General features: G+C 28.6%; 2 protein-coding genes across 2 annotated transcripts in view; one reads left to right on the forward strand and one right to left on the reverse strand.

The window, feature by feature from the left end:
- Nucleotides 1-16,186, forward strand: part of qin (tudor domain-containing protein qin) — a 435,556-nt gene that overhangs the window by 35,866 nt on the left and 383,504 nt on the right. Inside the window, exon 6 of the mRNA XM_075382212.1 lies at nt 7,923-8,003. Within this exon, the coding sequence (XP_075238327.1) occupies nt 7,923-8,003 (81 nt within the window). The remainder of the gene's footprint in view (nt 1-7,922; nt 8,004-16,186) is intronic.
- Nucleotides 11,101-16,186, reverse strand: part of LOC142334274 (uncharacterized) — a 68,667-nt gene continuing 63,581 nt past the window's right edge. The window contains exon 3 of the mRNA XM_075382188.1: nt 11,101-12,970. Coding sequence (XP_075238303.1) covers nt 12,599-12,970 — 372 coding nt within the window. The 3' untranslated portion in view covers nt 11,101-12,598. The remainder of the gene's footprint in view (nt 12,971-16,186) is intronic.

Below are 16,186 nucleotides of genomic sequence, written 5' to 3' on the forward strand. Positions count from 1 at the left end.
ATTCATTTCGAAGTTATTTAGTAGCATCTTCTGTCCAGATACTGCATTTTGGGAAATTAGGTCCTGCTATACAACCATATGGAAAATTCTAAGTGTCTGTTAATATCATTTCTATAGATATTTGTGACAGATATGGTGATGTGATAAGCTTACAATTAACAGTGATTTCAGACTCACTTTTACAGGGCATGGACAATTGCCCCTGCAAAACTATTATTCCTTTTTAAATCGTGTATGCTCCCATTAACTTTCAAGCTTTTGCCTAAGTTGTAGAGAACTTGTCTACTTAGCACTGAATTATCAGAAAATCCTTTTTTAAGATAATTGACTATTTAATTGTTTTTATCTATTTTCTTCCAATAAATTTATTTATTTATGATAAATCAAAAATAAATGATAAATGCATGGTGCTTAGTTATCAGTTTATGATCTATATTTACATTAATTACTTTGCTTTTTTTCTTTATTACTTTTTTACTTAATTTACTTTAATTAAATTTGTTGTTCAGCAATCCTTTAAACATAAAATAATATATGCATATAAATTTATTTGAAGTAATAATTTTGTATTCTGCTTAGCAAATTAACTTTTGGGATATATATATTTAATCGTATGGTTTTGTTTTTATTATGGACTACATTATATTAAAGAAATTAATCCCAGGGTTTCTTCTGCATTATTAAGTCTATTGTTTTTTCTCCATCTTAGACGCTAATTAATCTGTATTCTTTATCTTTTTTTTATTCCCAAAATTGCGGTCACCATAAATAAAGTGACTTGTTACAGATGTTTTGTGAGTAATTTATTTATTTACATGTTACATTACAGGCATCTCCTAATTACAATTTAACAGCTACAGATTTAATGTAAAAAAATAATTACAGCAGTGATAGCAAATAGAAATATTTATATAATTATTTTATAAAGTAGAAAATAATAATTTAAAAATAAAAACTCAGTAATTGTATTAATAATTATTTAAACTATATTGGCAGCAACAGTTGCCCTATCAGAGCATTTTTCTTTTTTTTACAATGAAAAATTTTATACCATATAAAAAATGCCAAGTCTGCCAAGTAGGCCTTCTCTGATGTCATACCCAGAACAAACTGAATGAACAATTTTTATAATTAATATCAAAGAACAGTAAAATTACAAATGCACTAGATTGCTCTGTACATATATATAAAATATAATTATATTTTTTCAGCCTTTGCAAAGTACAGAATTGCAGAACACTTTTTACCTTTACTTTTTTATGTTCATCAAAACATATTCAGGCAAAAGCCCATCTTCAGTGATATTTTTATTTTTATAAATTCTTTTGTGGAGGCTGAAAAAATATTATATTATATGTAGTTATTTATTGTACAGAGAAAAAATGGACTATAACAAATTGTATCTAAATAAATTAATAGGTATGATATATGTATTTCTTTGTTATTAATAACAAAGAAATACCTTCCTTTTTGTTAATTCTAGTTTTGTTTATAGTGATATTAAATTAAATTCTCTAAGAATAAGAGATGTAAATAATAACAATTATAAGAAATATTTATATACAAAATTATTTTGAGTTTGAGAATAAATACTCACCACTACCTGGTATTATGTCAAATGGAATTATATATACACACATGAAATTCTACTTTGGGTGAGATATGAGGATGACATATTAATAATTGCAATGAAAAAATAAGTAATGAATTAAACATTTTTAATAATAAATTAAATTTGCATAAAAATCAAATATTTACAAGCGAAATAGATAAAAAACCAAAATATAAATTATTTGCATATAATTATTGAATTAAATAATGAAGTCATAACAGATGTTTATAGAAAGTTAAATTACAAGATATTCACTTCTCATAAAGAATCTTACCATGGATATGTAAAATCAATACATTTATTACCTCTCTACTTTACGTTGAGGCCAGAAGTAAACAAAACAGATGCCGAGCAAGGCAGTATGAACCGGGTATACCCAAAATTGCCCGACAGCTACTGCGCACTGATTTAGTTTTTGTTAAAAATTATAATAAGAATTGAACAGTTATTCACTACATCATCACCATTAACAATTGCAATCCTTGAATGATTCAAGGAAGGTTGTTACCCAGTTTCTTTTGTAATAATAATACAGAAATAGATGCCTATTGCTCGGTATATTCTAAAACATTTAATGTTTATTAAATTAAGAAAAGGTTGTAAATCGTTAAATATACTAAAGTTATCTTGTATGGTAATTTTGTTTTACTGTTATTGTTGTTTACTGTAATTGTCGTACACAATTAGTAGCTATACAAAATAATAATGGTTTAAAGAAATTATGATCATAAATAGATTTGTAAATAATATTTTAAGTGCCTTAAAAAACCCTGAAATACTATTTACATGCATAAAACAAATTAAAAAAAATTTTATGATGTAATATAATCATTTATAATCATTTTTTGTTGATATCTTAACAGAAGTGTCACACTAAACTTTGTTAACTGAATGACTCTCACTTACCAAGTTTCATCCAGATAGAAAATCTTTTCCCATTTTTCTAAACTCTTTAATTTGTTTTAAATATTTCCTTTACCAAATCTTTTTGTCATCTCTATCAATAATAAAACTAGTTCTACTTTTTCTGCAAATTTGAAACCCATTGATAAAAGAAGTTTTATCTAAACTAGCTCCACTAATTTTCAGTAAATCCGGATCACTTTTGATAGCTGACAGCTGACAACTTTTGACACCTTATTGAGTGCGGGCAATTCATTTTTAAAAAAGAAACTGTGGACTTTGGATTTGACAACATTACTATTGTATTCATCAAATTTGAATGCTTTCTTTTCTTTTTGGGATGTACACTAGCCCATATTTTTTCTTTTCAGCTCACGATCTCAATACTTGAAGTGGATACATTTGTGAATTCAGATGTAAGCACTATTTTAATTTAACTAGAGGCATTTTGTTATTTGGGAAGTAAAATTATTAAAGATGGATGAAGCTGGAGTGATATAAAACACTGAATAGCAAAGGTGAAATGAGCGTTCAATCAGAAATATAATTTGCTTGCATCTCAGGAAAACCTGAGTTAGGAAACCTTTTTTTGAAACTACATGTTTGGAGCACAGCTTTATATGAAAGTGAAAGTTGGATAATCGGAGTACCTGAGAAGAAAAGATTAGAAGCTTTTGAAGTGTTTTAAAGTTAAACTCAGATGGTTGGATAAAGTTATAGTGGGTTTTGCGACAAATTGTTGAAGAAAGTAGCATTTGGAAAACTCTAGTTAAAAGAAGAGACAGACTTATAGGCTACATCTTATAAGGCATCCTGGAATAGTTTCTTTGTTGTTGGAGGGACAGGTAGATGGGGAAAAATTGTGCAGACAGGCAGTGTTTGGAATATGGAAAACAAATTATTAGGGATGTAGGTTGTAGGGGATATACTGAAATGAAAACGATTAGCCTTAGATAGAGAAACTTTGGAGAGCTGCATCAAACCAATCAAATGACCGAAAACAAAAAAAAAATTATCTTTTCCCCACTTCCTAATATTTTACCATTTCTGTTTTAACTATACAGCAAGGACTCTTGGCCATAATTATTAAAGTTCATGATACTTATAAACAAAAACTTAATTTCTAGCACTGCAATAAAGCAAATCAATCATAAATTTCAGTATGATATTTATTTAAACCAAATTAATGACAAAAACAACCTCGCTCAAAGTAACTTCTATCATGAGCAGTTAACAGTGCTACAGTTAAAATAACAATGAAGTTTCACAAGATCAAGTAATCATTTTTAAAATAGTGTTGGAAATATAATTTAACTGTCCCATAAAATTATAAGTAGCTATTGTTTATATAACGTACATGATATGTAACAAATTGTAATTCAAATACTTGCACTAACACAAAGAACGTTTATTTACTCTAGGTTTCAAGTACCAAATAATATGAATGTTACAAAATTAGGAAACTGAAATTAGTATAAATTTTTCATTATTAGTGCATCGTTTACATTGCTGTAAACTTAACATATTTATAATATAATAATAAGTAATAATGTGTTGTTTGAACTGGTCACATGGCCAAAGCCCACGTTCCAGGAAAGAACTACAAGTGTGGGTTGTTTCTGATGCGTGGCTTACACACACAACTTATTTAAGATATTTTTCATTTTATTTAAATATAATATTTTTTTGTTTATTTAATTCAATATTTCTAACTAAATTGTGCACGCATACCATATTTAATTTGCGCAAGAGTGGCAGTACTAGCAGCAATGGTCAGCACTAACTAATGTAATTTCATAAATTTATAGAACAAATTTTGCTTTAAGTGGTTGGCAGACTGGTGTAACCATGAGGCTTAATGCACCAGGTAACGAGTCAACTGAGTGATTGAGTTCAAGACCAGCCAGACTGAGTTACTATTTTACATTTTAAATATTATTCATTTATTTAATTCTACTTCTCTTTTTTTCTTCGATTTTCATTGTTATATAGCTGTAAATATTACTTATGTCACAACATAGCAGATGACTACAACAGTATTTTTTTGGAGTGGGAGTGCAATTTTGCAAATATTGTTATTTTTTAATTAACAAATGTGCCTAAGAAACATATGACCTTAATTAGGCGAAATCTCAAGATACTGAGGCTGACCTTGCCCTACAGCCTCACCCCCTTGATCTTTTAAGTTGAAAATTTAATGGCATCAATGCCTCATTTATAGAAGTAACCCAACCCAAGTTTTTGGTCAAAATTGAGCTATTAGTTTTGGAGATATAAGGTGATTTAGTGGCCAACACTGAAAAGGTTTCTATCTGTTTTTCTTTTGGGTTCGTTCCTTAGCTGTTAAAATGTCAAGTTCCAATGGAAACCGCTTATGCCCAAATTGGACCTATTACAATACTATCTAAACAGGAAAGTAAAACGGATGTAATATTACTTATATACCTGATAAGCCCATATATATTTTACAGAAAATAATAATATAGTTTATAAATATAACTTAGGTGGATATAAAATGTAACAATTTTGAAGATAGGTATAAATAGGTAAAATCACAAATTAATTCATGAAGAGATTTAATGAGCACTATTATAAATTTAAAGGTCTAAATTTAATAATTTTAAAAATTATTTTAAAATAAAAATGTTAAGAATTTTATAATATTCATACAATTTTAAAAATAACATTTTTTTAAATTTTCAATTGTTATGGAACACCTAATAAAAGAAACAAACCTAATATTACAAACACAGGCTCGTGATTATCCGGCCTGACATAATTATATACAGTACGCAAAAAAATACTAAATGAAATCATATATTTTTGATGAAAACAACTTTTTACAATGATTGTAAGTGAATGAGCATAATAGAAAAAAAAAGAAAAAAAGTGGTTTCCTGTACATACAGATCTTTTCTCTATACGTGCTTTTGTGTTCATGAATGTTTTTGTTTACATTATTTTTCGAGTACGTTTCCTGTGCGAGCATACATTTATGGGTGATAAGAATATTAATGACTTAATTACAGTATATTATAGGCCTAAGTACATTTCTCGGAAATTATGACTCATTCCTTATCAAGCACCTTTGCTTGAAATGTTCAAAATTTTTCAAAAATGGTGGGTGATAGAAAGATTCTGAGTTCGTATTCATTTTCAGCATCAAAAAACAGATTAAAATCATGTATCGCATGTTAGGAAACAAAAATTATGTTTTTCAGTGTTTTTAAATGATTGCTGAATTAACCCATGTTAGGATATATATTATTTAAGTTAAACATTAATGTTTCATGCTGAAAATTGTGTTTGTGTGTGGGGTGTTAACCAATTTTCATATCTTGGCTGCCTATCCAATCCCTTAGTGTTTGACATCCTGGGTGATGGGAGAAAGGCTAAAATCTAGACTATTATTATTATCATTATATATATTACTGTTGATGTACATTATATGTTCATTTTTTAGGATGAATAGTGCATACTTTACATACTCTTACTATCAGACACCCAAAAGAAAAAATTTGGCTGGCTTAAATCAGGAGAAATTGAATCAAAATTCAATTTCATCAGATTTTTCAATGAATCTCATGAAAATGCTTCAGTTCTCTCGGGTGTTCACAGTTCCTTAAAAAGAAATAGGACTCTTAATTTACTGTACTGATAGATTCTAAATTTCAATGGCTGCATAGGCACTTCATGTATGGCATGTAGTTGTTTTGCACCTCAATTGCATGTGTTCTGTAAATTGTCATAGCCAGGAGTGAAACCAGACTTAATTTGAAAACCTTGTAATAAATAGTATATCAGAATTTGCAGTAAAAGCCGCTGGAACTGATGACAATATTGAACCCTTGAAGCCTTATTGGGATCTAAATATTTATGAATAGTCATCATCCTATGTGGCCATAGCTTACCTCTCTTCACAGCACTGACCCATTAGCTATGAGAGTTGGCTTTCTTGAGACAAATGCCTTAATGACTTACTGGTTGACTGCAGCAGTCTTATCTGAATACATACCAATACATCTATAGGAACTAACGACATTATTTTCAGTTAAAAGAGATGGACATTATTTTCAGTTTAAAAGTTGAAGTAATTACAAATTCAACTGGTTAAACTGTATATTGCACATAAAAATCTGATGTGGACTCCACTTGACTTCCTTGTATGCGTATTAAATTCACATGTACACTTCTTTTTTTTTTTTTTTTTTAATGAAAAGTACATAAAATTTTATTTCATTAATAACTTCTGATATTTTTTTTTTTTGTTATTGTTGAATTATTATTTATTACAATTTTTTTTTACAATTAGAGGTTAATAATTATTAATAAATCAATATATTTAAATTAAAAAAAAAGGAAATGAAGTCGAATTCAAACCGATTTGCATTCACCTTGTAAAATCCAAATATTTCATTAACTAAATTTTTTTTGGCTCTGACTCTGGAACCAATGAAAAGAAGGTACCACTTATAAGCTCTCAATGAGAGCTTATTACTGCAGTTAAGAAAAAATTCAAAATTCAAATATTTTTGATTTTGGGGTTTTTTGGTTCAGTCGATTGCAGTCAAAAGGAGAGGTGCACAACTAGATATTACAACAGTCCTAAATCCAAAATTTCAACATCTACAGCTAATTGTTTTTGAGTTATGTGAGTTATGTAGATACATATGCATGTGTGAACAGACATGCAAAAACTAGTCAGAATGGGTTTAGAGGTGGTAAAAATAAATATTTCCATTGAAATCTGAAAACCAAAATTTTTTGCGATCACAATACTTCATTTACTTTGTTCAAGGAAGTAAAAATATAATGATAATATTCTCATACCACACTGTGAAATAATCCTCAGCTTAAAAATATTTTTTAAAAAATGAAAAAGACTATTAATAGCCAACCAATAAATTATTAATGTAAATAATTAATAATTGAAAATTTAATTTTTAATGTTTAAAATTTATTGAAAAAAAGACAGCCTAGTAAATTTCCCATTACAAAAATTTTAACTGTATTCTGTAGGTGATTTCAGTTTGTGAAATAATATATTTAAAATAGAGAAATAGCTTTCAACATTGAGAGGGTCCTTTAAATTTTACAACTCTGATAAATAAAAAAGTAAGTAGAATTTGTAACATCACTCAGTGTTAGACAAACTAAAGAGAAACTAAACTAACAGCAATACATCATATACTGTAAAATTCAAGATCTTCCAGATGAAACACTTTATTTCTCTTTACTTTCATACTCTTTGTAAGCAGCATTGTTAAATTATTAAACTTTTTTATATTGAAAGTGTTTATTTTGAATCTTTTTTTAAAATTATTGTCTACTTTCATGTTATAATTTCATTGCATCCTGGTTGATGGGAGAAAGGGTAATTAATTAAATATTTCTTAATTTGTTACAGAATATAAAGAAACTTGATGAATTAAAAGCAGTTTTGGAGAAGGTTGAACAGCTTTATTCACGACTGAAATATTCACAAAGGGTGAGTGATTTTTGTTTGGATATTATTTTACTTATTTTAATTTTTATTTATTGTTCTTTTTAAAATTTCCTGTTGTACAATTAAAATTTCCTTATTTTAGCATATTCACTTATCCCAGTACTGGAATATAATCCTTAAAACATAATATTTTCCTTTCTTCTATTGTCGTTATTGCTGACTTAGATTATAATCATCATCTTTGATCGTGACCTACTGGTTCTTCATTTTATATTTTTGTTTATATTTATAAATGTAATATTTTTCAAGTACATTTTTTTTTATTATTACATCTATAATCTAAAATTATTTTTGCAGTCAGTAAATTTGTAACAAATTGTCTAGCTGCATTAGATATACCTCTCTTTTTGTTTTTGTATGCTCTGTAATGTTCTACAAATATTTTAATTTAATTAAAAACACAATAAAATTACAATCTAATAGTTGGCAATAATGACAATAGAACAAAGGAGAATACTACATGTTAGAGATTCATCATTCCAATAAGGACAGCAAAATTTGCAGATGTGTTCATAATACTATTCAAAATTGTTAAAACAGAGAACAATCTAAAATAACTAATTTTTAAAACGATTATGTATAATGTAATTATAGAATTTAATACCAACTGAAGATGCATGATGCTGCAAAAATCGATACTTGGAAATTAGTATGATAAACTTAACTTATCTAATTACTGAGTTTTGGTGGTTTACATTTCTCATATGTTTTTTTTTTTCAATGACTATTTGTTTTCGATGAAAACCTTACGGGAGATGCATATGTTGGGGCCAAATGAAAACGATAGTATGCCAACAAATTACTAAGTACTACTAATTACTGTTCTAGTAGTGTGCTTTGGATTGCATATTGTATCATATATATATATATATTGCATTCTGTTACATTGTTTAAATATTGTAATTAAATAAAGTATTTATTAATTATTGTTTGAATTAATGTATTTCTATTACTGTTGTGTTTAAATTGTCATTTTATTATTTATTTTTGAAAAGTTACAATATAGCACAATACTTTTTACATGTCTTATTGAATATATATATATATGTGAATATATATATTTTAAAAATATACATATACATTTACAGAATGTTCCACAGACAAACTTTCAGGACACATTCTACTGGTGAAAATAATGAAAAAAGTTCATGTAAACATAGCTCTGGAAACACTTTGTTTTCAAGTTATGCTAGCAAAAAGTTTGTTGTGGATTTCAGCTCTTCTAATAGAAAGAAGCCCTATAGTAGTTTTAGGGATCCAGATTAAGGATTAAAGTTGGTGGTTTTTATATTTTGGCGTGGATTTCAGCTCTTTTAATAAAAAGAAGCCCTATAGTAGTTTTTGGATCCAGATTATGGATTACATTTGGTGATTTCTTATGTAATTTGAGCTGGGATTTAGCATAAAACAGGTCCCAAAACTGTAACTCCTGTAGTTTTTAAGATATCCGATGTAAAACACAAAATTTGGTGTCCAAAAAAACAGAATCTTTTTAGATTTTTAGTACAATACCTTTGTTAAATGACTAATAAATGCAGAAGATTTAGTAACAATATTTGTAGAAAATTAATTTAAATACAACCAATGAAAAGCAACAACTTTTCAAAATCTGTTTTTTATTGAAGGAAAACAGAAAAAAAAATTGATAGAAAATCATATTATTGTTTCTATACCTAATAAACATTATTCTTAATATAGCAAAACAAAATAAAATATATGAAATGATAAATGGTAACAGAAAAACAAACCTCAGTTACAGTAATTGTTTGAAATTCCTTACCTCAGGATTGGTTTTGTATAAATTCAGCAATATTTCATATTTTAATGAGTAACTCTTCTTTAGAGACAAAAAAGACAAAAAATTTTGATCAACAGTTGTCAGAACAGTGGTTGTGATAGATCTGTATGTTTTTTGCTTGGATCTTCTTGTGAGACTATTAGCATTTCAACAGCAAGTGATTCATTTAAATCCTAGACTTCATTTACGCAAAACCTCAACACAATTACTTCTTTTGTTACAGACAATGTTTCTAAGGGTTCTAAGAGGATTATGTGGGTTCTCAATGTTGTACAAAATAAGTTATCCTTAAGTTCATATGAAGATAATTGGTGCAACTTTTAAAATTTGATAGTTTATGGTGCCAAAATTTCAGCTTGACACTACTAAATGCTATTGTCATCATCAATCTTGGCCTTGTACCATACATTGATGGCATTCTGAAAAATCGGCTGTGTTCTTGTGTTAATTATGTAGTATGCTTTGTTTTTGATGAAGCATTAAACAAAATTGTACAGAGGGATCAAATGGACTTATTTGTGAAATTTTTTTGATACAAAAACAAATAAAGTACAAAAAAGGTATTATAACAGTATATTTTTGGGAAAGTCCACTGCTCAACATCTCAAGGGTTTCATAGAATGTATTATCTCCCCTCTAGATAAAAATAAAATAATACTAACATCTATGGATGGATCAGATGTGAATTTAAGCTTTTTAAAAATGTTCAGTGATCAGCTGATGGAGGAATGCCCTGAAGGAAAGCGTGAATATTGGTGTTTGCAGTTTACACGTTGTAAATGAACCCCTGAAAACAGGGATTAAACCTGTCAAATGGAATATTCATAACTTTGAAGAGATCTTTACTTTTTGTTTATTGAAAGCCCAGTGCAGTGTGTTGAATTTATCTCAGTCGTAGGAAATAATAAATTTCCTTTAAAATACTGCACAACTAGATGGTTAGACTATGTGAATACCTAAAACAAGGCTTGCTAATTTTGGATACTGTAAAAAAATTTATTGACAAAAGAAAGAAACTTCAATTTAAGCCATACACCATTGTTGGTTGTGCATTGTAAAGACAAATTCCTAAAAAAATAAAATATGTATATATCTTGCAAAATGGTAGTAGCATAACATTATGAGAGTCAGGAAATTTTTATTAAATTTGTCAGGAGAAACAAATTTTAAAATTTGTTTGGAACCCTGACAAGTATATTTTTGTAATCTAAAAATATAGAATTGTGATAAAAGTCCATTTATCAGGGTTTATATATATATTTATAGAAATAAAAAGACACATTTTATAACAGTAAAGTTTATTACCATTTGTAATATTAACAAAAGTTTTCAGTTTATTAAAAGTTATAATAAAGAAAATTTGTTCTAATTCTCAGTACTCAGCAGTGTAAATTGTTTCACGGTCCATGCATCCTCTTGCCTTTCATACATCTCATTTAAATTGTACATTTACTCATGTATACATACACATTAATATATAATTTTTTCAGTTATTTTTTATACGTTTGTGTATGTACATAGTATAGATCTTAATCATAAAATAAAAGTTTATGAGTTTGAAAATAATGTATTTGTATTTAGTTTAATTGCATACTCCTTCCACCTTGTATAAATTTATTTGAATGAGAACATTTTTTTTCTATTCTTATTATTAACCGACTATACTATAAGAAATAAATAATGATAATTAGTTTCCAAGGCTTCAGTTATTAATCAGATTTTAATATCTTTCATACCAGATAGCTGTCAGTGTCAACCAAATGTATTCAATTGACAGCAATCTGGTATTTTATGATGAAATAATTTATTTGGTAATAAAATTCTGCTTGAAAGATAATTTCTAGTAGAAAAACAAAAAAATGGGCTGTTAAATTTATATATTACCATAATTTTCATATAGATTGATATTTCAATGGCGTGAAAGTTATTTATTGAATAAGAATTCAGTTTTAATTAAAAGTGTGCGATACTTGCACTATCCATTTAGTGAATTTTTAATATGTGTATGTATGTACTATGTAATAACAATACTTAATAATGTTTATATGCATTATTATTTATTTTATAATGTTTCTACAACATGATGTTGTTTAAGAAGCTTTCTTTACTTATAGATAAATCTTTAAAAAAATGGCACATTATATATTAATCGAATTCAAGAAATAGAAATATGTATAAAAAAAATTTACTTGACACTAGTCATTACTGCTATCTGATTTTACATACTATGTATGGAACAATACGTATAAAATATATATGATTTTATTAACTAGCTATATATAAAACACATTGAGATTCATCATCACTAAAATACTAATTTATAATCCACATATCTTTGGAAAAGAAATACATTTGTTATTATATTTTGAGCCTTATAGGAATATATTTACAAAGAAAAAGGTAAAATGCTTGCTGACATAAGTGAAATTTGTTTTTTTGGCAAAATATAAGTTGTGCGTTTTACAATAAATGTTAAGATTGTGTTTGTAAAAACCACTTGAGTACTCAATTTTCAAATGTCTTGTGATCATTTCAGTGATTTTAATCAAACTTTTCATATCATAGTCTTTATTTCTTGTTGAATAGTTTTAATTCACACTGTCAGACTAATCGGTTAAAAGTTATTTCTCCTATATTATTAATCTTAACATTGTTTCTACTATATTAATAATCTTAACATTGATTTAATAAATGATTGAGCTGTGAAATTAAGCAAGCAATTTTACTTGTTTTAAATCACATGAATAAGTTAAAGTTAACGTTTTGATGAAAGTATTGCTTATACTTTTCTCTTTACTTCATTTGTAAGCAGTGAATGTAAAGGATTGTAATCATTATTCAGTGATGCTTCTGTTGTAGTTGTCGTCGTAGTTGATGATTTTGTCGTTGCATTTTTCTTCTTTGCTTCTAATTCATAGTATTTAAGTGTTAGATACTGGTCAACAAGTGGACCAGCATAGTCTTCTGGGAAGCTTGGCTTCACTGGTAGAATATACTTATACAGCCTTTCATTAAGAACATACAGCTGTGCTGTTGATGCACACTTAACGTTAAACCACCAGTCGCATGTTAATACAACTTGACTGAATATTGTTCCATTGGGACATAAGAATGATGCTTGGCCTCCATTTAAATCGCAGTAATGCCAAACCTGAACATAAAAAAAAATTTTATAAAACGATTTCCAAAAATAAAATTATATTATGAATATAATATACAAGTATATGTTATGTAAGGATACATTTTATTTTGTAAACATGGTATTTTTATAGTCAAATAGATAGTCAATGGACACATTCTCCATTATCATTATTATTTTTGTTCTTTACTAAAAATTAAACTGCAAAATTTGTTTCTGTAATTAACTAATTTTCTCAGAGTAATTATAAACATCTTACACAAAAACCATCCTTTTATAATAAAACCTTCTTCTTGATTAATATAAACAACACTTAATCAAAAAGTTATTCATTAAACAGATTTTTTCATTGATACTTAAATTCATATATCAAGGTTCTCAACATGCAATAAAAGAGAGTAATATATGGAAACATAAAACGTTCTTAGTTGTAAGTAGGAATGACAAATTAGTAACTGTGATAAATTTTTGTTACTTTTTAACAATCAATATAATTGACTTTTCTCACAATTTTAAAATAACATCAGTTTTATCATTCCTTTTGTTGTATCATTATTGATTGTAACTGAAATTTATTGTATGTAAATTAAATCAAATGTTATAAGAACTAAAAAATGCTGTGAATATAGAAGAATGTTTGGTAGTTACATGAAATTAATTTTTAATTAGTAGGAGGGCTCACTGTTTACATTGTGGTGAGGTTGGAGTGCTCAAGGAATATTTTTTAGGGGATATTTTAATATCAGAACAAAGGTGTGATACTGGAAAAACTTTATTACAATTAGAATAAACTTACATACGAGGATTTTTTTTTTCAAGGTCCGATCGGTCGCGAAATAAAAACCTGTGCAAAAATTGGATGAACCTTTGCGCAGCATCTCTAATATGGCCTTCAATCACGCCGCGTCACTTCATTTAGTTCTGAACATGCAGCTAGCAGTAAACATGTCTACAACAATAGCATCTCCCTCCAATTGTGAAGTGCGTGCAGTAATTCGATTTCTTCAGGCTGCGGGGTGTAACACAGCTGAAATTCATTGACGAATAAGTAATGTGTACAGTGAAACTTCAATGAGTGACAGCAAAGTCCGACAATGGTGCAGGAACTTTAAAGCAGGATGTACAGATGTTCATGATGCAGGCGGTCAGGGAACGAAGCGAGTGTCAACCGATGATCTCGTTGAGCGAGTGGATGAGGCAATTCGAGAAAATTGTTGGTTCACAATTTCTGTATTGAGTGATTAGTTTCCTGAAATTTCAAGGTCAGCTCTCTACACCATTGTGAGTGAGAGACTTCAGTACTGCAAACTGTGTGCGACGAGATGAGTTCCCAAGATGCTGTCCAACCATCACAAAACCATGAGAATGGAGGCCTCCCTAACGTTTTTCCAGCGCTACCACAATGAAGGAGAAGATTTTTATAACAAAATTGTCACAGGGGATGAGACATGGGTCCATTTTGAAACTGAAGAAACAAAAGAACAATTCAAACAGTGGATGCATTCTCATTCTCCCAGTAAACCAAAGAAGTTCAAGTGAACCTTCTCCAACAGAAAGTGTATGGCTACTGTATTCTGGGACCGGAATGGAGTTCTCTTGGTGGAATTCATGGAACGTGGACGACCAAGCATGTAGCCTCGTGACTCTTCAAGGGCAATTCAGAATATGCGGAGAGGAATGTTGTCATCAGGCATTGTCTTTCACCATGACAATGCTCGGCCGCCCACTGCAGCTGTAACAAAGAAGCTCCTGCAGTGTTTTCATTGGGAAGTGTTTGATCACCCAACATACAGCCTGGACTTGGCTCCATCCAATTTTCACCTCTTTGTTCACATGAAACGTTGGCTAGGACAAAATTTTGGCACAGACATCGAGCTGCAGACCAGTGTAGAAACATGGGTGAAAACACAGGTGGCTCTGTTCTATGACAAGGGTATTGGAAAATTGGTACTACGCTATGACAAATGTCTTAATCGGAGTGGCGACTATGTAGAGAAATAGCATAACTATGTAAGTACTCGTTACAAATAAAAAATCTTTAATTTTAATTGTGGTTTTAATTTCGTGACCGATCGGACCTTGAAAAAAAAAATACCCTCGTATATGTATTTTTTCCATATAGCTCTACTGTTCAATGCAACAAATTTTTATGATTGTTCTGATAGGTTTTATTCCATTTTTAACAAATTTTCCTGCCAGTTATTTAAATCAGTTAATTACTTCAAAATTAATTTTCAAACGTCTATAATGATGAAAGCCATTGTTTTAAATGGAGAAAAAAATAATTTCTAGGTGTAAGGTATAGACTGTACAGTGGATGTTCAAAGATCTCCCAATGAAGTTACTTTAATTGTTTTGATTATTGTTGCAGTTTATGGTCAAGTGTTGTGTAGAAACAAAATTTCATTTAACAGCTTCTTGTGTGTTTTGTTCTGAATGGCACATTGAAGTTATTTTAGGGATTTCACGATATGTATCTGCATTTTTACATTATATTCACAATAAAGGAAACTGTGTCTTCCTAACTGAACATTCTTTCTTAAACTTCTTGGACCTCAGAGATAACTGTCTACAATCTATTAGTAGTGTATAATATCAAATCACATTCTCCAATTACAGTATGGTTAAGCAGTTCACCTTGTTATTTTGGTAGAGCTACAAAAATGTTTTAACTGCAGCAAGATGTTTTTCTGTGTATGTCCCATCTGACAGTATTTTTTATATCCACCTGGCACACAACTTTCTATAACCCAATTTTCCTATTGAAACTTTGTAATTGACTAAATGTGAAATGTTTGGAAAGTCGAAAATGTTTGAAAAGTTTTGAAAGTTAATAATTTACAATTATTAAATGACTTAAACTGTAAATTGCATATTTTCATGAATTTTTTCATATACTTTTCCCTACAATTAATTTTTCATTACAGACTGGCAACTGCTACATTCTTTATTGTGAACATTTGTTCTGTATACATCACAGTTTCTTTGTTTATTTCAGCAGCAGATTTGTTTTTCACTACTTAGAAACAAATTGCTACTTGAACTTCACACTTTTTAGAATTATTTAGCTTAACACTCAATTTCAGTTTTACTTGGCAAGTAACACAAATATAACTGGACCAGTATTGTGAAGAGATGACAACTGATATAAATAAATGTGAAATGAAAGTATTTTGATATTATAAATTGTCAGAAAAGTGAGAATAGGCCTTAATTTAAAATAAAACA

This window comes from Lycorma delicatula, chromosome 1, assembly GCF_047948215.1.
Source record: "Lycorma delicatula isolate Av1 chromosome 1, ASM4794821v1, whole genome shotgun sequence".
NCBI classification, from domain to species: domain Eukaryota; kingdom Metazoa; phylum Arthropoda; class Insecta; order Hemiptera; family Fulgoridae; genus Lycorma; species Lycorma delicatula.